Here is a 23,401-nt window from a genome sequence, read left to right as displayed (position 1 = left end):
ATGATCATGACAGGATTTAGTCAACAGATATGTATTATTCTAATGGAGTTCAGAGGCAGTACAGTGTGTGCAGCATTGGCTCTGGCCTTACCTACACCTCTTGCTAGATGTAGGTCACTGAGCAAATTATACTTTCTGACCTTCAGCTTCTGTATATCTAAGATGAAGGTAGTAACAGCACCTTTCTCAGAGTCATGTGAGGATTAAATGAGATAATATGTGAAAGTGCTTAGAAGCATAATTGATAGATGGCAGGCATTCATTCAACAAATGATGATGATGATAATAGTGCCCACCTCATAAGGCTATCATGAGTATTATGCATGCAAAGCCCTTCACATAGTACTAATATATATTAGGGATTCAGTAACAGTAACAAATGGTAGCCATACCCTGCCTAGATCTTGCAGGAATAGGAGTTTAGATTGCTGTGGAGTAACACCAAGAAAAACTCAAAGATCCCACATCTATTTCTCCTTCTATCTTATGAGCACAATAGACTTGAACTCTAACAGCTACAGAATCAGATTCCCTCAAACTGTACTTAGGTATGGCTAGACTTCCAAGGGCTTGTGCCAATTAAATAGACCCATTTCACTAATGGCCTCAGTGGAGGGATCAATTCACCAGCTGAAAGTAGGAGAATTTCTAGGAGAAAACTATTAACTTCCTTGAAACGTATTATAGTGAACAAACTGGAAGAATTTCATCCCAATCTTCAAGTGCCATCTATACAAACACCCACCACCCCGGAATTCTTGCATCCCTCACTCCCCCCACTCCCATCCCATAAGACATGGACCACAGAACTATCCTGCTTTAGCCCTTATTTTGGCAGAGAAAGTCCAGTTCTATAAGGGGTGGAGAGGATGATATCAATAAAAAATTATTTTGAGATGACTATCACATTAAACTAAAATTGTCTCAGCATTAACAATTACAAACACAAACAGTTAAATTTGGCACAGACATCTCTGCCCTTCAAAGCTTTGACAGATTAGTGCTATAGCAGACCAATCTATGATGGCTCTGTGAAGCAGTATTTCTTGCTACAGCAAATGCAACAGAAGTATGCAAGCTCTTTTTAGGAAATCATCTGAAATTGAAGGTAGAGTTGCTGAAATAGTCTGCAAGCTGAATTTCTACATGGGACAGTCTCCCCTCATTTCAATTAACACTCAAGACATTTGCACAGAGCTCATTCAAGTCACTGTAAGCACTAAAGTTTTTATATTTAAGGAACAAAACAGAGAGAACACAAACTTAGTGTTATTCATTGAGCATGCAAATATGTTTGCTTCCATTTTTATATTTTTGGTATTGTCATATTTTAAGGTACTTAGCTATGTTTTGAGGAAATATGGGAGAAAAAAGTATCTGTCCAGAGTTATTCAGCACAAGGTTTTACATGTGATGAAGAAGAATAAAGTAGTCATGTCTCAGATGCCAGCAACAATTCAAAGCATGGCCTCAACAGGAGTATATATATCCCTTCCTGGCCTATATTCCAATGACTTTACAATGAACACAGGGAATAAATAGATCGCCTGCAGACAAAAGTACTACATTATAGAGAAGTCTTAAGTGTCAGCTACCTCTTCCAGCTAAAACTGAGCAATGAGTATTAGTAAGTGAGAACCTTTATTTAAAGTCCCCTTATCCTCAGCTTGTAATTGGGGCATAGGTTAGGTGTTCATTCACCCAACTAGCATGAGGACCTGAAGCAAAGTCCCTTCACTTCAAGCAGAAGGAAGTCCAAGCTCCATAACATAACATAAGCAGGGCAACCTTAGTTTATCATACAAACCACAACACATTTAAGAGTGAAAGGAAGCACTGTTTATAATAACTTCAGGACGAAAGGCATAAATCAGGACTGTTCTGGGCAGGCCAGGATGGGCTCTCACCCTACCAAGAGCTACAGTTACAGATGGATGTTCAGTATCCAGTTGACAAGTAATGACTAATCTGAGAGACCGAGGGACACTGGAGAACACCTACCAATTTTAGGAATTCTTTCTTTTTATTAATAGTTTATTGTCTGCATTTTTACATATGATCACATTAAAGTAAAACTAAAAACAGTAAAACTATGTAATACATATTCACTAAATTTTGTTTGTTTAGCATTCAGTGGTAACAGAAGTCTTAAGAAAATAGGAAACACAGAGGAAGATATTTTGTCAGTAAATTTCATACCTTGGAAGACTGACCTATGATCATCAGTTTTCTGCAAATGGTATAAATGTATATGGTACCTAAATGGAGAAAAAGATTGTTAACATGTGTGACAGTCAAATGTTGGAAATTTTACATTCCAATTTCTGTAATTTAAGCCTGTAGTTCCTAAAACAAGTGCTATCATAAAAAAATCTGATGAGTAGAGAGTCACAATCATAAGACTTTTTAACTTGTAGCCAAAGCATTAAAAGAACTAATATGAACGTATTTTAAATATGTTAACACAGGAATCTGTTAAGTCTTATCATAAAGGCAGTTTAAGTTTTTAAATACATTACATTGAACAAATAATATTTTTGTGGCATATTTAGTTTTATTAATTCATCTAAAACATTATTGGTTTCCATGGTTTCTTTATGGTTGAAAAACTAAAGATTTATCTACAAATAATATTAGAATACATATTTAATCAGCATGGCACAATACTCAACAAGGACACTCATAAAAATCACAAGGCATAATTATTTGCATTATATTTATTTTCAGTCTCATCCAATATTTATCCCATTATTAAGTTGTGTCCTATAAGCACTCTTATGAAAAACAGCATTTCCAACTTCTATTAAATATTATTCAAGTATTATTTCCTTGTCAGGCTGTTCACTAAATGAGGAGGATAGAAGGCTGGTGGCAGGGTTGGGGGGAGGGGAGAGGATCAACTTCACTATGTATCTCTCTATATACAAAGGACATTACTGTGCTACGAACACACCCAAACGTTGGCAACACACTTTTAAAAGGCACGTAATTATAATGACAAGTAGTCTAAATATGTTCTATAAAATATCTGATCTAAAATTCATAGCCATCAAAATTCAACAATTATGAATCCTATTTTCATGTTTAAATTTTAAAGACTTTTGAGAAAACACTATCTGATCCAAAACACACAGCACTTTATTAATATGCATTTGTAAGCATATTATAAACATTGATTATATAATCAATTAATAAACATTAATATATAATCAATCAATAAAACATTAATTATATAATAAACATTGATTATATAAATTAGTGACAAGAAGTATTGCATATAATCTTAAACACTTATGCACCATCAACTTCACAGAGAATGCAATAAATAGGTCCTTAACATCAAGGACTCAGCATTCTTAATGTGACTGCTCCCAGGACACTGACTTATTTCATAGAAGATCCACTTGGGAAGAAACCATTCAGTTAACAAGAGCTCAAGCTGAGTATTCTCAGCTTGGCTTTGTTGACCTCTGCTCTTAATCTTTAAGAATGAAATTTTGTGACTGTGTTTCTTAAAAGTTACCAAGAAAGTATATGCATAAGAAACACATGCTTCTCCATAAACGTGTGATTCAGGTTTACGCCAGGAGCCTATATAAACATGTTAGTAATGGGAACTGGGGGATTTAGAAGGCCCTGGGAGACTGCCCTCAAGAATGACAAGGGCCCTCTGTATTTCAAAAATGCGCCTTTAACCTTGCCAGCCCTAACACATCCTGACTGTAACTGATGCCTTTGATGGTTCAGGATCTTGGTATGGCTTAAAAATCCCCACTGCAGAAGCCTGACAGAGAGAGTAAATGGTATAAAATGGAACACAGACTGACCTCATACGATCTCAAGCTATCTCTGGAAGTCTGCTTTGTTTTACTTTTAACCACACTCCTAATATGAGTTTATTGCCTTGTCTTGTAACTCCCTTTCTATATTTTTTTGAAGTATTGCTGATACACAATCTTATATTGGTTTCAAATATACAACTCAGTGGTTCAACAGTTACCCATATTATTAATATCCTCACCCCCACTAATGCAGTTATTATTAGTCAACATAGATAGATAACCCTGTCATGTAAATTCTTCTTATCAAAGACAGCTACCACAAAAATAATCTGAATATTTGAAGGTTGAAAGTTAGGTTCAGGTAGGTTGAGAAGTGTTATCCAATATTCATGTACCTAGTTAGATTTTGTGAAAGAACCATGATTGGTTAAATAACCTATGAAACCAAGGATGTGTATGTATAATGGTCAAGTTAAAGTAAAGAGAGTGTTAACATCTAACTGAAATGGTCAAATGTATTTTGATAAATTGATTATAGGTCAATTTATTTTTTTGCTATTTAAATTACAAAGTTTTAAAACCACAGGGTCTTTGCACTTGCTAATCTCCCAGTTGAAACGCCCCTTCCCCAACTATCCACATGTCTCTTTCAGGTGTTTACTCAAATATCATCTGACCATTCTATTTAAAATTGCAGCCCAGCCCCAGCCAAGCCTCTGGCTCCCTACTCCCTTCTCAGCCTTATTTTTCTCCATAGCGCTCATCACCATCTGACACACTATTTAGTTTATCATCTCCCTAAAACATTAGGTAAGCAGGAGAAGAAGGTTTTTGTCTGTTGTCCACTCCTATGTCCCACACACCTAGAACAATGCCTGGCACTTAATAACTTTCAGATAAATTAATTCAAACAGGGACAGTAGTTAGTGAAACTAAGTATACACATCTCCCACAACCCAGCAAACCCATTCCTGGGCAGAAATCCCAGAAAACTCTCACATAGGTCTATGAAAGGACATGTGGAAAAAAAAAAAAAAAAGGACATGTGCAAGGATATGCACTGCAGAATTATTTGTGCCACTAGGGCGGTAGGGCAAACGAGGTGCCCATCCCTGGTGATGTACGGATATCTGGAACACAATTCAGCAGGCAGAGTCAACAAACTAGATTTACATATAGGAAACTGGCTAAATGCTGAAACCACAGTATTGAGCAGAAAAATATTTAGGAAACAATAAAATCTAGAGCACAATATTATGTGTATACAAGAATGCATATACCAAGAAAAGGATATAGAAGATACAGAAATCATTTAATTATTATTATTTTTTTTTTTTTAAGAATACTGGGATTTTGGTGTGCGTAATCTTAAAAGGACTGCAGACAGGAAGTCACGTTGCATCATTTCCACCTCTCAAGTAAAACCTGACTGCAGTGCCCAACCGTCAGGCCTATTACTCCTGGAGCACAGAACCTCTGCTCCAGCTAGACTCCACCAAAATGTGTCAGCAGCTCAGGTAGACAGATGGCAGTGACAGCTCAGGAACTCATGGGCCCTTTGGAGGATAATCAGACACAAAAGCTGAACAGCCACTGGACTGAAAAATTTCTTCCAAAGTCAGCATCATCTGCGACATCACATGAAAGATCTAATTTCAATCAAAATGTCAAAGAAGTATTTGGGGAGCGTAAAGAAGGAAAAGGCTAGGAAATATACTTTCAGTCGCCATGGATGAGGGAAAATCCAGTGTTTTCTTTCAAGTCATTTTATCCTAATCTCATGCACATAAAACACACTGTCATTTTCCTTTTAAGAATATATTATCCAGAAAACAGTATAGTAGGTGACTCCTTGTAACTTTAAATTGTAACTTTAAAGAAAATTTGAACTGTAACTCTTTGAAGACAAAAACAAGTGCTATATTTTCATAGATTAATTTCATGAGACATACATAATGTATATATATGTGTGTATATCTATAAATGTGTATATATATATGTACATAAATAAACCATACGCATACACATACAAACAAATTTTCAGAGCTTCTCACTGAAAAACAAGTAGGAGGAGAAGGCGGATATATAGAAAGCCACAGTCACTGGCCAAAGTATTTCAGGGAAGGACCAACAAATGAATGATGCTTAGAACCAACGCAACCTGCAGTGGTCCTTTGATCCTTCGCTTGTATTTCTTACTAACTGTGGCTCCTGCCTTTTATACACCTGAAATTGATTATCCCCACAGCCTCTGACCCTCCCTTGAGCAGAAAAGCCAAAAACCTGCTTCATTAGTCCTTGCTTAGGAGGACAAACTAAAATGTAATAAAAATGTTAAAAAAAACCCACAATCATCCTAATAGGAAATGAGTAAGTTTTAAATCACAAGGTCATCAAGTTACCATCAAATCTGGAATTTAAATAATACCAGAATTATTTGCTGAAAGATATTGAAAAATGAAATACATTGGTCTATACCATTGAAGACAATCCAGCAAAGGTGCTCCTGTGGCAAAGCCACCTGCATGATGAGTCTAAAGGAAGACAAGATACGCAGGCACTGGATTACAGATTCTTTGCTCTGCAGGTTCACATCACTGTCGCAGACCAGCTGGTAGTTGCAAATATTTTTGCCATTTAAAGCATGAAACTGGAACACATGGGAAAATATAGATAAGAATATAAATAAGCTTTATGCAACTTAGGAAAGCATTTCTTAAAATCTGAAAAGCTAAAATGGAAACAATTCTGCTTCATTTAAGAGATTAGTATAGTTCTAAAGACTGAATGTTTGTGTCCCCCCAAATTTGTATGTTGAAACCTAATCCCCAGTGTGATGGTATTAGGAGGTGGGGTCCTTGGAAGGTGATTAGGTCATGAAGGTGGAGCCCTCATGAATGGGATTAGTGGCCTTATAAAAGAGACTCAGAGGAAATTGGGGATCAACAGAGGTGAGGCTTAGAACCTCAACCCCCTGTTTTGAGAGAAATCTTCTGCATCCATGGATGTTTTGTTGCCTTGTCTAGCTTGGATTAATACTTAGCTTATAGGCACACACCTGATCATCTACATTTGCTTTCTTACAGCACTAAACTATGTTTTCTACCTTTATCTTGCATCTACCTACCACTTCAGCATTTTATTAAAATAATAATAATAATAATAATAATAATAATAAGGGAGAAATGTGGAATTCACATATAAATCAAGTATAAAAATCAAACGAATATTCATATTTGACCTGATTGTTTATAGTTCATAATGCGTGATCAAAACCGAAAGTTTCTGTGACGACTGCCCTTGTACTGTTCACCATGTAAGAACTTATTCACTATGTAAGAATTTGTACACCATGTAAGAACTTGTTCGTTGTGCTTCAGAAGATCCGAGACTGATGAGAATTAGACTTGGGGTGGATTAATGATTGTGCATTGAGTCCCCTGTACAGAATTTTATTGTTGTTAACTGTTAACAACCATTTGATCAATAAATATGAGAGATGCCCTCTCAAAAAAAAAAATACTTTATGGCAAATAAAAGGTTATTCTATAAAAAAAAAAAAAGAGATTCAGAGAGCTCCCTAGCACCTTCTGCCTGTGAGGACCCTGTGAGCAGACAGCCATCTGTAAATCAGGAAGTGGGCCCTCATCAGACACCAAATCCTTCAACACCTTGATCTTGAAGTTTCCAGCCTCAGAACTGTGAGAAATAAATGTTGCTTTAGCCATCCAGGCTATGGGATTTTGTTATAGCAGCCTGAGTGGACTGGGACAAGTGGAAAGAAATGTGGTAAAATAGTTTCCTCAAAGCATCTATTTAGTTAAGATTACCTTTCCTTAGTCAAAAAAAAAAAAGCAGAAATAAAGCACAAAATCCTATTTCTAGAATATAGAATTGAATCAATTTGTAAACTACCGCTCCATGGTATTTTGCCTTATTAATTCAGATGTAATTATTACAATTTGCACAATTCTTTCAGCAAATGTTTATTGAGCAGCTTTATGCCACAGCTATCTGCTAAGCAATAAGGACTCAAATATGAGGAAGACTTGGCCTCGGCTCTCGGCAGAGAGAAAAGCATTCCAGGCACACACGCTAGGAATGCTCAGCGGGTGCAGTGGTAGCTAAATTGAAAGTCTTTCCTAAGGTTAGATAAGAAGGTTTAAGAAAAAGAAATATAGGCTATAGAGGTGGTCCATGATCAGGACACGGAGTATTCCGTGCCATTCCAAGGAATATGGACTTCAGTCAACAGGTAGTGGAGTAAAATGACTTGATTTATAGTTTTTATACTATAGATTAATTATGACAAACATACAGAAGATAAAAAGCAGAGAATGGAGAACAAAGCTACATGCAGGCAGGCTAGGAAAGACCAAACGTGCAGACATACCAGGGTCCTGAAATGGAGCCTTGGAATCAGGGATGAAGAGAAAGGAAAGATTTAAATCTTGTCTGAGTCACTGGGATTTAGTGGCCAATTAGATGCGGGAGGTAAGAGAGAGGAAGAGGTCTGCAAAGATTTCCTGCTTGGAGAGTGGCTGGAGCCAATTATGTTGGAAAGATGATGAGTTAAATTTGGAACAGGTGGAGTGTGAGATATTTATGACACAACTGGATAGACATGGGGTTCAAAAGAGACATTTTGGCTAGAGAATCATCAATACAGTTAAAGGTGTGGGAACCCTAACACTTTTAATACAAATGTGTATTACTCCACTACATAGATTTCCTACTTGGATACATGTTTACCATTTCTAGCCATCAGGTAGTTGGTATCACACAAGAAGATATTTATTGAATACATCTATGTGTCAGAATAGTTATGATCTTCAAAGTGGTCTCTCTTTTGGAAGCAGATAATGATACCTAATATTTTTTTTTGAGTGTCAGGCCCTATTCTAAGTCTTTTATTATCTCAGCAGCCCTAAAACAACCCTATGAGGTAGGTCTTGTTATTACTTCTGTTTACAGATGAGGAAATTGAGACTTAACTTCTCCAAGACCCCATCATTAGGAAGTGGCACAGCAGCTCTAGACAGCAAATTCTTACCAACTCTGCCATAATGCCTCCCTATAGTACATACAACAGTGATCTTTCAATAACATAACTAGGTATCTTTGCACAGAATTTTGCCGTTAATATTTTGACAATAAATTCTTCATTATTACAATTTCATCTATGACCCTTATGCATTAAAATTAAATAATTAATTAAAAATTAATTAAAAATCTATTTCTCTAACAAAATTTAAGACTTCCAGTTCTACATTGTCAAGTTCCTACTGGGTTAAAACTTCAATTCATTCATCCTCTTACTCACCCACTTCATACATACTTGAGAACCACAGTGGGTCAGTGTCATGCCAGAACCTCAAATTTAGCATGTGAAAAGAATAATGTCTCCTATCTTTTCACACCCATCACAGCAGCCCTGTCAGCTTTATTGCTCTGCCTTCTGTCCTCAGTCTTTTTCCTCCTAATCTATTCTGTGTACTGCTTCTAGATTAATAATTCTTATTATAGCAGCTCATTTATTCATTCAATAGAGCTTTATTGAGCATCTATTATATGTCAGGCACTCTTCTAGGCACTAGAGATTAGAGATTAGCATATTAAGTTCAAAAGGGGAGACAAATAAAAAAATACTGTATCAGGTGATAATAAGTGATGTAAAGAAAAATAAAACAGGGTATTCAGGAGACCTGAAGGAAGCAAGGGATGAGCCATGGAAATATTGAAGGTATAAGCTTTCCAGACAGTGGGGCTCACCAATGCACTGGTGCTAAGCCAGGGAGGCTGGGTGAAAGCAGAATAATGCAATAATATGAGAGAGAGAGAGAGAGAGAGAGAGAGATGGGGACCCGCAGCAACGTAGTAGATGATGGACATTATAAGTCCAAACTCCTAAGCTTTTCATTCAGTACTCTTCCCAATGGGGTATATACTTGTATTGCCCAGTATTCTCATTCATGCACCTATGGTACAGCCAAACTGAACTGCTCAATGTGCCACCAAACATGCCTCGAGGTTTTCAGCATTTAAACCACATGCTGTCTCCATGGCCTTCAATAATCATCAGGTTTTAAATAACATAGTTTTGGAGTCAGACTGGTTAGGGCTCAAACACCAACTCTGCCCAGTGCTTTAAGTAGGATGGGTTTCTTAGTCTCTAATAAGCCTCAGTTTCCTTACCTGCAAAAGAGGCATAATAGTGCTCACCTCTTGGGACTGTAACGAGACTGAAAGATGACAATTCACATAATGCATAGAGAAGAGTACGTAGCACATGGTAACTGCTCAGCCAATGACTCAACAGTAGCCACTGACATAACAGTACTGGTATACTAGAAATAAAGCATAAAATTTTTGTACCAAAAATTTGTTTGATCTCCTAAGCCACTAGTTACCCTAGCTGTGTGACTTGCTTTCTTTTTCACGTTTGTAAAATAGGGGTCATAATAGTATCTCACTCAAAGTTCTGATGAGGATGAAGTATGTTTTCCAAAGCACTTTGCAAACTAAGAGCACTCTACAAATATCAGCTATAATAATAACTGTCTGCTGGATGAATGAGTAGTCACAGTCACACAATCTCCAAAGCATCTTTACAAAGTGTAATGAATATACTTTCTTATCCAGCACTGAAAACATTTCTTAATCAACTTAGAGCACACAAGCGAATGCTATGCTAAGCAAATGAAAGACATTTAGAAGCTGTCAACTAAAGGAAATATCACATAGCTAATCATAAATTGTAGCTATTTTAGCTACCACCTCCAGCTTACTGTATGGGCAGCAGTCTTTTCTCCAAAGCCTTTTGGAAAGAAGACAGCTTTGAATTGATTCACATCTGCTTTATTCTCATCAAACTTGATACTGAACTGCTGAAGGTATCTTCCATAGCACTGTAAAAGGGCCAATTTATATTCCTGGAATAAAAAAAGAGAACTTGATGAAAGTTTCAAAATACCATTTGCTTATCATTATTAAAGCTAAATAATATTCATGTTATTCTTACCAGTATCAATGTGGATTATTACTATGACTATTGTTACTACCACCATTGCATTATTACTACCATCATCACTACCATTTCTAAACAGATATTATGTGACAGACTCTGCTAGGCAATTCATGTGCATTTCATTTAATTCTCCTCACAATAAGCTAATTGTGAGATAAAACCACCACGATCTGAAAGATGAGAGTACTTGCTAGGGCAGTGTATGGGGTAATACCTGCATATACTCAACACCCAAAAAATGCAACATCATGGCAACCCACCTACTGAGTGAGATGAGCTGCTCACTAGCCTTGCTTCTCTCCTATCCACTGAGCTCCAAAAAAGGAAAGATGTGGGGAAGAGAGAAAAAGAGGGAGAAAGGAAGGAAGGAAGGAAGGAAGGAAGGAAGGAAGGAAGGAAGGAAGGAAGGAAGGAAGGAAGGAAGGAAGGAAGGAAGGAAGGAAGGAAGGAAGGAAGGAAGGAAGGAAGGAAGGAGGGAGGGAAGGAAGGAAGAAAGGAGGGAAGGAAGGAAGGAATGAAGGAGGGAAGGAAGGAAGGAAGGAGGGAAGGAAGGAAGGAATGAAGGAGAGAGAAAGAGAGGAGAGGGGAGGACAGGAGGAAGAGAGAGAGGAGGTGAGAGAGGGTGAAAGAGAAGGAAGGGAGAGAGAGGAGGAGGGAGGGAGAAAGTCAGGTAGGGAGAAAGGAAGAAAGGGAAGGATTCAGGACAAGTTGCCAAATTGTGTCACATTGGCGTGCGCACAATTTTGAGCTGAAGGCAACCAAGATCAGGCAGATTCAAGAAAACCTTTTACCCTTCCCGTAAACTACCTGAAAGAATTAGATACAGGCCCTGGACCAGAAAGAAAACTACGACCAGAGATCACTTTTATTTGAATGACCCATCTGTACGGCAGCACAAACATCTGATTACCAAACATGTGCTCTTCTTATCCTGTGCCTCACCCTCCTCCCCTTGGAAGCCCCAGGCCCTACCCCATTCCTTCTCAAGCTGCACAGAAGCCTAACTGCCCAGCTTGTCCTTGGGCCTCATATTCTTAGGGCGCCACTGTACGTACCTAGTTAAATTTGTCTTTCTCCTGTTAACCTGTCCTATGTTCGTTTGATTGTTAGACCAGCCAAAGAACCAAGAAGGATAGAGGAAAAAAAAATGTCCTCCCCAAAAGAAGGAAGAGGGAGAGAGGGGGTGGGGGGAGCAAGGAAGAGAGAAAAGAGAAGAGGTGAGGAGAGAGGACAAGAGAGGAGAGGATGAGAAAGGAGGGGAAGGGAGGGGAGGGGAGAATGTGGTGCTGGGCTCTCTGTCTCTCATCTGTCAAGTCTCTGAAGCTGCACCAGGACAAATCAAAAACAAATCTGAGTTATTGTTAGTTATTATTCTTGTTAGTTCTAATTCATGCTTATGTTCCCATTACAAAGTCAGATGCCTCATTTCTGTAGCCCACAAGGCACAGCTGACCCAGAGTTTCAGGGCCGTGGACGTGAGCAGGGCTCTGTATATGAGTCAGATGCAACCCCTCCTCAGCTTCCTCTGCAAATGTGTCTCCAGAAAAAGCAGTTGCCCTGGGTGTGAACTGCCTGTTGGGTTGCCTAGCCCCTTGGGAGGCAGTCACAGTCAAACACTGTTTTGTTTCTGTTTCTGTTGACTTGTTTGTTACTTGTTCACTAATTAATGCTGAATCTTTCCTTTCCAACTTGATTCATATAATGAATTCAGATCTAGGTTCAAAACAAGAGTAGCCCAACAAAATGACCTTTATTGTAACTAATAAAAATAGATTCTAGAACCCAAATAACATCTCAAATTCATTTTCAGGATTATAAATACCTTTATTGGCCAACTTTCCCATCAGTGAAAAGTAGATAAAATGTTTTCTTTGTTCCTTTAAGTAAATTTTAAATATCCCATCTGGGCTTTTCTATCTGAAATATTCTGAATCCTTAGTCACTATCCATCAACAATCTGCTTTATCAGCTAAAATACTCCTTCCTCTTCCTTCCATCAATATCCACTCCACCCATCTGGATACTCTTCTCAACAACCCCTACCGGTACTGTGTGTCACCAGTGTCTGTGGGAACTCATCTGTTTGTTTTTATAGCTTTCCAAACTGTATTTCCAAGTTTCTAAGAATCATGGTCCAATTACATAGAGCTAAGGCAAATCTCTAATTTTGGTAGCAGAAAATAGATCTTAATCCTTCATTATTAAAGTTCCTTCACATCTTATTTTCTAATTGATTAATATCCCCCCCCAAACCAGAATGATTCAAGTCCAGAAATTAGAAATGGAGGAGGAAACTAAAGCTCAGAAACTGAAGGTGGAGAAGACACTAAAGCCTCCCATGTCTGACCAAAAAACACTTTGGATAAAATAACTCCTGGTCCAAGGATCCTAGATGTGCCAAATGCTCGTACTTAACTTGAATAATATGGGCCTTTGCTGAAAAAACTTACATTACCATTAACTGAATATCCAGCCATAATGTGATCTTATCAAACCAAGTCCTTGAGTCCCCAGAAATCTAAGACCTGGGCATTGATATGGAACTAGAAATAGGGCACAAATTCAGTTTGGAATACAATACTGAGCAGGAAACAGGGCATGCAGGGCATGACTTATTAAAAAAAGAAACAAGCCAAAATGGAGTCATTTGCCTCCCAACCCAAGACTTAATTATAGTGTCAACCTATTCCAGGAATGTGACCTTTTTACAGTCAATCAGGAATGTTTTGGTCAGCACCAATGAGGTAATCCGTCACATGGGCCCTCTCCATCTCCCCATAATCCCCCCAAAAAGGATGAGGTAATCTGTATGATAGGGCCTCTAGCTCTTCTCCCTAAGGGAGGATGACCTTGCCTAAAACAATCCTTTGTTTTCTTTTGCTAATAATTGCCTTGCCCCATTCTCCTTCCTATAAAAACCTTCCATTCTGTACAATTTCTCAGATCATCTCTCTACTTGCTAGATGGGATGATGCCTGATTCATGAATCCCTTAATAAAGCCAATTACATCTTCAAATTCACTCAGTTGAATTTTGTTTTTTAATAGACTGCTGTAATTACATACAGCAAAATATTAAGAAGGAGCTGAAAGTCATTAAAACAGGGCACTGGGGACCAGAAAACATAGCAGCAAGGCCAGGAGCCACAAGAGTTGTCCGCTGGGCAAGGCCAGCTATGTGAAAAACAACAGGAAGTGGTGTCTGGGCTCCTTTGTGTAAGGTAGGAACATGATGACTCAGCATTTCCTGTTGGGCACCTACTACACCCTCTGTTAACTAGGGCTTGTGCTCCTGCCCATCCCCGACGGCTGTCTTTCCGTTCAGCAATCTCTCACCTCTGGAGAATTTCAACTACAAATTTAAAAACAAACACTTTTTTGGTTACTGTGTCTCATTAAAATTTTATTGTATTCATTTATATTTGGCTGAGGTAGCAGAAAATAGATCTTAATCCTTCATTATTAAAGTTCCTTCACATCTTATTTTCTAATTGATTAATATCATATCATGTCACATAGGAACTATATCAAACTAAATGATAATAATTAGCCAAATGAGTTTCACTTGGGCTCTTTTTACTCCAGCGGCACTTACTTTCATTTCACGAAGGCTATCTCCAACCTTCAGAAGCTTTTCATTGTAATATGCAACTGGCAGCCGGGGGGCGTATTTAGTCCAGATATTAAACAAAGAGGTGGCACTGTAAAAATCATAAAATAAAATGGTATCTTCAAATAGTCAGCAGGAAACCTCAATTGATTAACAACCAATCCTTAAAAACTTTTATTGTTCTAAGTTTTTCCATTGTGCTTTATTGTTAATGTCTAATTATCAAAAAAGGTAATTATAGTTAAAATTCTTTTTTGTTTATGCCAAGCACTGATCAAAATGAAAGATGAAGCTCTTTACATGTATCTTTTATTAATAGACTTTATTTTTTAAGGGCAGTTTTAGTTCACAGAAAAATTGAGTGAAAGGTATAGAGATTCCCCATATACACCCTGCCCTGACACATGCACAGCCTCCCCCATTATCAACCAGAATGGTACATTTGTTATAAGTAATTAACCTACATTGACACATTATCACCACCCAATGTCCATAGTTTACATTAGGGTTCACTCTTGGTGTTCTACATTCTATGGGTTTAGACAAAGTATGACATGTACCCATCACTATGGTATCAAACAGAATTAGTTTCACTGCCCTAAAACTCTACTCTGCCTATTCATCCCTCTCTACAACCCTGGCAACCACTTACCTTTGTACTTTCTCCACAGTTTTGCCTTTCTCAAAATGTGACATAATTGGAATCATACAGTATGTAGCCTTTTCAAATTGGCTTCTTTCCCTGAGTAATATGCATTTAAGGTCCCCCCATGTTTTTTCATGGCTTGATAGCTCATATTCCATTATCTAGATATATCACAGCTTATTAATCCATTCACCTACTGAAGGTTATCTTATTTACTTCCAAGTTTTGGCAATTTGAATAAAGCTTATATAAACATCCACATGCAGATTTTCGTATGGACCTAAGTGTTTTATTCCTTTAGGTAAACACTAAGGAACATGATTGCTGGATTATATGATAAGAGTATGTTTAATTCTGTAAGAAGCCACCAAACCATCTCCAAAGTGGATATACCATTTGCATTCCCAGCAGTGATGAATGAGAGTCCCTGTTGCTCCACATCCTCAATAGCATGTGGTGTTGTCAGTGTTCTGGATTTTGGCCATTCTAATAGGTGTGTAGTACTATCTTCATTGTTGTTTCAATTTGCATCATCCTAATGATATATGGTATGGTGCATATTTTCATATGTTTATTTGCCATTTGTATATCTTCTTTGGTGAGGTGTCTGTTAAGGTCTTTGATCCATTTTTTAAAATCAGGTTGTTCCACTGGGGTTGAGCTTTAAGAATTCTTTATATATTTTGGATAATAGTCCTTTATCAGATATGTCTTTTGCAAATACTTTCTCTGTGGCTTGTCTTTTCATTTTCTTGACTGTGTCTTTGACTGAGCAGAAATTTTTCATTTGAACAAAGTCCAGCTTATCAACTCTTTCTTTCATTGATCATGCCTTTGAGATGGGTAATATCAGTAACCATAAATACAACTGAAACTGAGGATCAGTGCATCCAGGCTCTCTACTAGTATATTACTGTGCCTTTCTGTTCTCTGGAATGTAAACTTCCTGAGGGCAAGGACCTTGACTATACTATTCATTGCCCAGCCCCAAAAGTAGTGAATATCTAGTATATGTACATACTCAATAAATACCTGTGGAAAGAATGAATGAATAAGTACATAAATGTTAGGAAAAAATATCCCTTGTTCTTATTTTATTCTTTTCTATAAAGGGCACAAGTATGCAATCAATCTGTTTAGGTTATGCTTCCTTCTACCATACAAAACAAAAACAAAGCATACAGTACTCTTGAAATTTCTAATTAATTTCAAAGGGTAGCAGATCACTGTTAATTTTGTTCATTCATTCAGTTAACACTTACTCCTTCCCTCTCTCTTAGGAATTATAAAATGCCTTTAAGAAAAATCCAAATTTCCCTTAAAAGTTGTTTAATCCTCTCTCATAAATTTCTAGAGGACAGTTTTATGTACTAAATGTGTTTATACTCTCAAAATCCATATGTTGAAGGCCTAACCCCAAGTGTGGCTATATTTGGAAAGGAGTTCTCTGTGGAAGTAATTAAGGGTAATGAAGTCATAAGGGGGATTAATGACCTTCTAAGAAGACACACTTGGTCTCTCTCTCCACATGTGCAAGCCAGGAAGAGTACTCTCACCAAAAACTGACCCTGCTGGAACTTGATCTGGAACTTCTAGCCCCAGAACTGAGGAAATAATTTCTGTTGTTTAAACCACCCAGACTACGGTATTTCGTTATGGTGGCACAAACTGACTAATTACTAATTATTATTCATTAGTAGCCCATGCTTTCTAATACAGACAGTAATCTAAACTTAAGAACCGAAGAGGGCTCTAAACTTAAGATGTACATGCTGGGATATTAATGAAACAGCCTCCACAGAAACGTGTGGATTGATTCATTCAGGTAATTAAATGGTAGTGATTGAGAGACAGGGGAGCGCTGGAAGACAAGGTATTCCTGCCTTCATAGACTGATAATAATATCTTGGGATAAGAAAATATCCATGTACCAAGTAGTAAATAACCATGCCAAGTAAACAATGTGGCAAATACAGCCCACAGAAGTTTAAAAAGGGAGATTTTCGGTTTGCCGTTTTTTCTTAATCTTTTTCATTTCCTTTTGCTGCTTCATGAAATACCATAGTATTAGAGTAAAAATAATAAATCCAAGAATTTCACCAAATCCTGCTAGAGTTCTTCAATTATATAGATGAAAGAGTTAATTATATCAAACCTTACAGATGAGATAAGGATGACTAGGTTTGTTACTCATAAAAGAAAAATACCAGCTTTGTTAAATCAATCAAGGTTATATAAGAAAAAAAATTTTTTTTTAAATAAACCCTAAGTTCATGTTAAGACTGCTCAGTGGGAATGACTTATGTAATGATTAAACTAGGAAAATATACACTATACAATATGCAATCATTTAAGTACATTAATGGTAATATACTTTGGATTGCTGATTAATTATAGCTACTGCTGGATATTTGGACTTTTCTAAAATAGAAAATGATAACTATATAAACAGAATATCTAAATCTTATATACTTATAACAAATGCATACCTTTAAAAAATGTATCACACTCTAAGGATATAGCTGGTATGATCAAAATCCATATTTAGATACTATGAATTTTTATGCTTATGGAAGTTCCTAGTGTTATAAGAAACAATTTTTATTTTAAAAAATAACCATCTGTCAAATATGTTATAAAAGCAAATCCTACCTCTTGTATTCCTAACTGATCTCCATATTGCCATTCTTGCTCTTAGACAAGATCATTAAAGAAAATTCTTTTAATCACATAAGGTTAATCATTTGCCAAAAACTACCCAATGGTTTTCCATTGCATTTGGAACAAATGAAAACTATATAAATGGCCTCTAAAGCTTTCCAAAGCCCTATCTACTCCTCTCATCTCATCTCATACCATTAAACTCACACTCACTAAGATATGCTTAATGGCCTTCTGTCCATTCCTCCAAGTTTCTGGCTGTTCCCTGCCAAGGACATGCTTGTTCTCTCTGTTTAACCTCTCTCCTTGCCTGGTCAACTGCCAGGCATTCATCTTATTTCAGCTTAATGTCACCTCCTCCACCATTCATTTGAAGGCAGGTCCCCACTGTGTTCTCTTTAAGTCTCTGCTCAAGTATCATCTACTCTGACCACCATACTGAAAACTACAACTCACTATCTCTCACTGCATAACCCTTCCCCTCTTTACTTTTCTCCCTAGCATTTTTCACTTTCTAGGTCACCATAAAATGAACTTATCTAATATGTTTATTGTCTATTCTCCTCTAGAATATAAGCCACAAGAGGACAGGGATTCTTGTCTGGTTCCCTGCTGTATCCCCAGCGCTAAGTATGATACTTGGCACATATAAATTCTTGGTAGCTTCTTCCTTCATAGCACTTGTTTTTCATATGCTAACGTAATGCCTTATTGAAAGTCTCTCTCTCTCTCTCTCTAGACCATGAGCCCAATGAGCTCATATTTCCATATCTATTTTATTCACCACCGTATAGTCCATGACTGTGCAATGCCTGGCACATAGCAGGCACTCAATAAAAAATGTTACATAAATAAGTAAATTTTGTGAGAGGTTAGATTGTTAAGGTCTGTGTCAATTCTAATGTTTGTGATTCTTTTATAGTCTATTTAAAGATGGTACAGATACTGTACTTACCAAGAGGCCCAGCTCTATTTATAACATTATCAATTATTGAGAATACAAGAATAATCCTTGAATTCTTTCAATACCAAATATTCATTGAATGTTTACTATGTCCCAACCCCAGGCTAGGTGCTAGAGATAGAAAAATGAAACAGAGATGCATTATCCAAAGTTATCAGGAAGCTTGCTTTCTAATGGGGAAATACAATATACAAGAAAACAAATAAATAAAAAATATAAATTGATGGGCAGCCTGTGCTAAATAGGAAAGGCTACTCTAAGGAGTAACAGCTAAGCTAGGACCTAAAAGAAGAGCAGGATCCACAATTTTGAAAAGCTGAGGAAGGAAGAACATTTCAGGCAAAGAAAGCAGTAAATGCAAAGGCCTTGGAGTGAGAAACAAGAGGATCCATTTCTCTGGAAATGAGACAGGAAAGGCAGGCAGAGCCAGATCTTCAAATCCTGAAGAACATCTGTGGGAGTATTAATTTTATCTAACAGCAGTGGAAACAATATAAAGTTGTGATATAGCAGAGAGGATGGTTTTTCTGTAAAAGCCACCCTGACTACTATGTGAAGGACAGATAGATTTGAGACTTGAGTGGCTACAGGGAAAATGCAAGATGGTGGTGCTTTGAGCTAAAACACAGGTAATAGAGGTAGAAAGATAAAGTGCTATGTGAGGCACAAGCACAAAAATCTTTTAAATATAAATATATATTGCTTAGGGATTACTGTGCTTTCCTTGGTTAATTCTTTGTTCTTTCTTTATCAGTCCATCAACAGGATTTGCTGCAGTTCATCAGTCTAGTCATTCTTTCCACCTTTGAAACACTACCTCTCCCTGGCTTCCAGTACACTACACACCGGCTGGTTTCCTCCTATCTCTTTAGACTCTGCTTAGTCTTTGCCTGTTTCTTATCTCCCTCACTTGTCAATATCAGAGCATCCTAGGGTTCAGTCCTTGACTCTCCTCTTCCCCATCTATACTCCATATTAAATCAAGTGTCATGATTTAAGCATCATTAATATGCTGACAAAACCCGAATGTGTATCTCCTCTGACCTCCAGACTCAAATGTCCAGCTACGTACATAACATCTCAGATGTTTAATTACAGCTCAATCTTAATATACCTAAATTAAACTCTTGAACTACCTTGATCCTGCCAGAAACTTGTTCTTCCCACAATCACAATCCCACCCTGAGACCTACACATTTGTCATTCTCCCTGGGTGGCCAACTCTTTCTATAGAAATATTCATCACTTGCTGCTGCCATATCTCCCAGACTTTCTCAAAGACCACTCCTCCTGACTTTCCCTGACCAAGCTCGCAGCCATCCATTTTACATTACAACATCCAGCCCGTATCTTCTACCCCCATTTCCTGCTCTAATTTTCTTCCTAGCACTTATCTCCTTGCAAAATAATTTGTTTTGTAGCTTCTGTAGAAACAAAAATGTATATTCTATGAGGATACAGCTTTTCATATCTTCTGTTAACTGGAAGTTTCCTAATTACTAGAATGGTATCTGATACCTACTAGTAGATGCTCAATAAATAGTTAAATACATGAATGAACAATAAATATAAAAGTACTTCTAAAGCATGAATGAAAAATATAAGTTGAAATTATTCACTGTTCTGGGATTCTCCATCACTTGTTTACATTTATATGTGTTCAATTTGCAATGTATTTTGACTGGGAAACAAGGATGGTAACCTAAACAGGAAAGAACCTTAAAAATAGGTAGTTTGAAGTTTGCAGTAATAACCTGGTGATAGAACCCTCCCAAAAAAGCAAACAGATGAGCAAAATGAGTCACAAAATCAAGAAAACATCAGTGTGATCCTAATAACAAAATTAAAAGTTGTTAAAGTGCACGTGCTCACAGAATGACATACTTTATGCCATCGAGAACTTTTTCAAGAACCTAAGATACCTCAGTTACTCCTTTTTCTCCATGTACAAAATTGTACCCCTAACATGGAAGATTGTGAAACCCAAGCCACAAACTTAGTGGCATATAGTAGCAATTAGGACGCAGAAACAGAACAAATGGTGAGTTACAAAACATTTCTATGCAGATTTTTTATTTTGACCAGAGCATGACGTCAAGATATGACATTTACCAGGAATTAAGGGTTGTCATGGCGATGAGTCTCCACTTGTTAAACTTTTTATCTCCAGGCCGCCATGCAGACCCCGCCCCGGGCCCACCGCTGCATCAAGGGCATCTCCGCCTCCGGACCGCGCCCTCCCCAGAGCCCTGCCTCGCTTACCACCGCCGGTTGAATTCATGCTTTTGTTCCTCCGTTGTCGCTAAAACCTTCTTTCTCTTTATAAAGCCTAGTAAGTCCCGGATCTCATTCTCGCAGGAGGCCAGGAGCGGGTTTTTGGCGTCCAGCGGCCCATAAAACACCGCGAGGGGCAACGAGTCCTCGCGGCAGGTCGTGGTCCTGAGAGGCCGTGGGCTCCGGGAGCTCGCCCTCGACTCCGAGGACGACTTCGCAACCTCGGTCGAGGTCGGAGGCGGGGTCGACGGCAGTCCTGGCGGCGACAGGGACTGCGGAGACACGCTGCTGGGAGAGGTCGTAGACGGGCCCTGCGCCGCCATATTGACGGACCCGGGTCCGACCCCAAGTGTGTACACGCGGTTGCCTGGCGACGGTCGCGCGGCAACCGGCATCTTGCGCGCTGTCGGGGAAAACCAGCGCCTCCTGCAGAAAGAGGAAGAAGAACAAGGTCCAGAAAGGGGTGCTCCTGAGGAGTTTCTGCCCACTTGCTCAGTGGCGCCGCCATAAGAGAGAAGAATGTAGAAGGGGTTCCAGACAGAGAGCCAGTGAATAGTAGAGCCAAAAAGTTAGGGTCACAGATTCAAACTATGCTGTTCATCCAATTAGACCGCTTAATAGTGATGATGATCATTAATATGTGCCAGGCATTGTCCTAAGCATTTGGAACATCTCACTGATCCCATTTAATCATTGTAACAGTTTTACAACTTAGAATGTTATTAGTATCTCCATTTCACAGTTTAAGAAACCAAAGTTTACTGACCAAGGTCAGTGGAAACCGTCGTGTAGTTTTACTTGGGATTTAGCTAGATCAGATCCCAGCTTTATGACTCCAGAGACTGTGCTCCAAAAGACTGGGCTATACTGACCATCCTCGAAAAAGTTTATTATCAAATTGAAATTAGAAAAATATCTGACAGCAGTTTTAAGAATCAAGTACAAGCAAATGATCCATTCCCCTCCCTCTATTAGCACCTTGAGGTCTGTATGTGTTAGGAATGATGATGTCTGTGCCTTATGATTAAATAATTATGATTAAAGTATATTTATTCATTTGTATTTCAGTCTTATCCTAATAATAAGTATACTCTAAGAATATAGTAAACAAACTACTCAACCTTAACTATTGGACATTAATGTCTATTTGTATCTTGAAATATTACCTCCCAAAATACTTTTCATTTTAAACAGGGATTTTAGGAGGCTTTCCTTCTGATGAGGAAACTATAGGCCTCACGGGAAATATTTGTAGGCAAGGGAAATTCTCCTTTCCCTGCATGTTATGGGCAGCAATAAGTTTGTTTAAAGCAAGAGTTTCCAACTAATAGGGAACCTGCTTTTTTATAAATTATGTCATGCCAAAAATTATGAGAAAAGGACCAGAAATATTTGATGGCTTGGAAAAATAGGTCTTTAACCCTGAAAACTGTTACTGGTTCTGTCACACTTAGAAATAAATAAAAGACAGTAACCGAACACCCTTGTGCCCAATTTTCCATTTAAGATTAAGAAGCTTATCAGACCACAGCCTGATTCTTTTAGGTCTGACCTAATTTCTTGCAGGCTCTGTGGGCCTGTGCTAATTTATGAAGCTGGCCTAATATGTCATGTGTATTGTAGTCTAATATTCTTTGAAGGAAAATGCTGATGATTTTGTTCTTCAAGACAAGTGATTATGACTTGAGAACTTTTTTGGCAAGCAGTGAGGTTCTCTGACACCTCACTGCAGTTCAATTCTCCAGTTGGAATACAGAAATCATCCTTTGATCAAGATTTTGTCTTGTCTCTAAGTGAGCAATAAATATGTTAAGACTAAAGAATTTAGACCTAAAGAAATAATTCATCCTTGGGACGTTTACAAAAAATTTAAATAGACCTTTTAAAAAAAATCAGCTTGGTCATTTCTTCCTGTTCTCATCTCTTTGTTCTCACATAACAGACTTGTCTACCTCAGATCAAAACCTGGTGCAATTTACCACTGAGTGCTATCTATTATACTGACGAAAGTGAAATTGCAGGATAAAATTGAATTAAAGTGGTCAGAGAGGAGGAGAAGAAAAAAAACAGTTAAAGTGGGTTATTCCCCTCTGATCTGGCTGCTCTCACAAGCAACCTTACTAATAATGCAGGCACTTATATTTCAAAAGTCACTGGTAAAAGAAAATGTTACTTATAAAATTCAAATACTTAAATTATGAAACATTGCACCTTAGTTATTTTGCTCCTTGCAAATACTACAGTTAACAATGCTTACCTTTCAGTAGTTTTTGAAAGCTTGTCTGAATATTTAAATGGCTGCTATACTCTGAATCATCATCATGCTAAGATGGAAGTTCCCATTTTATTCAGTTTAAATTAAATTTGAGGAATTTTTAGAAAACATTTTAGAGTGGTTATCTTTCTTGTAATGAGATGCAGCTATTCAATATCTTTTA

The 23,401-nt window shown here is 37.7% G+C and overlaps 1 protein-coding gene across 1 annotated transcript in view; it reads right to left on the bottom strand.

The window, feature by feature from the left end:
• The window catches only part of CFAP54 (cilia and flagella associated protein 54), a 302,501-nt gene extending 280,578 nt beyond the window's left edge, over positions 1-21,923 (bottom strand). The window contains exons 1-5 of the mRNA XM_037023126.2: positions 20,952-21,923; positions 14,404-14,509; positions 10,571-10,714; positions 6,261-6,432; positions 2,200-2,258 (exon numbers count right to left, since the gene is read on the bottom strand). Of these exons, the coding sequence (XP_036879021.2) occupies positions 2,200-2,258; positions 6,261-6,432; positions 10,571-10,714; positions 14,404-14,509; positions 20,952-21,358 (888 nt within the window). The 5' untranslated portion in view covers positions 21,359-21,923. The remainder of the gene's footprint in view (positions 1-2,199; positions 2,259-6,260; positions 6,433-10,570; positions 10,715-14,403; positions 14,510-20,951) is intronic.
• Between the last annotated feature and the right edge of the window lie 1,478 nt (positions 21,924-23,401).

Source organism: Manis javanica, chromosome 10 (genome assembly GCF_040802235.1).
Source record: "Manis javanica isolate MJ-LG chromosome 10, MJ_LKY, whole genome shotgun sequence".
NCBI classification, from domain to species: Eukaryota; Metazoa; Chordata; class Mammalia; order Pholidota; family Manidae; genus Manis; species Manis javanica.
The sequence above is the reverse complement of the archived record's forward strand: the minus strand, read 5'-3'. Positions and strand labels throughout refer to the sequence as shown.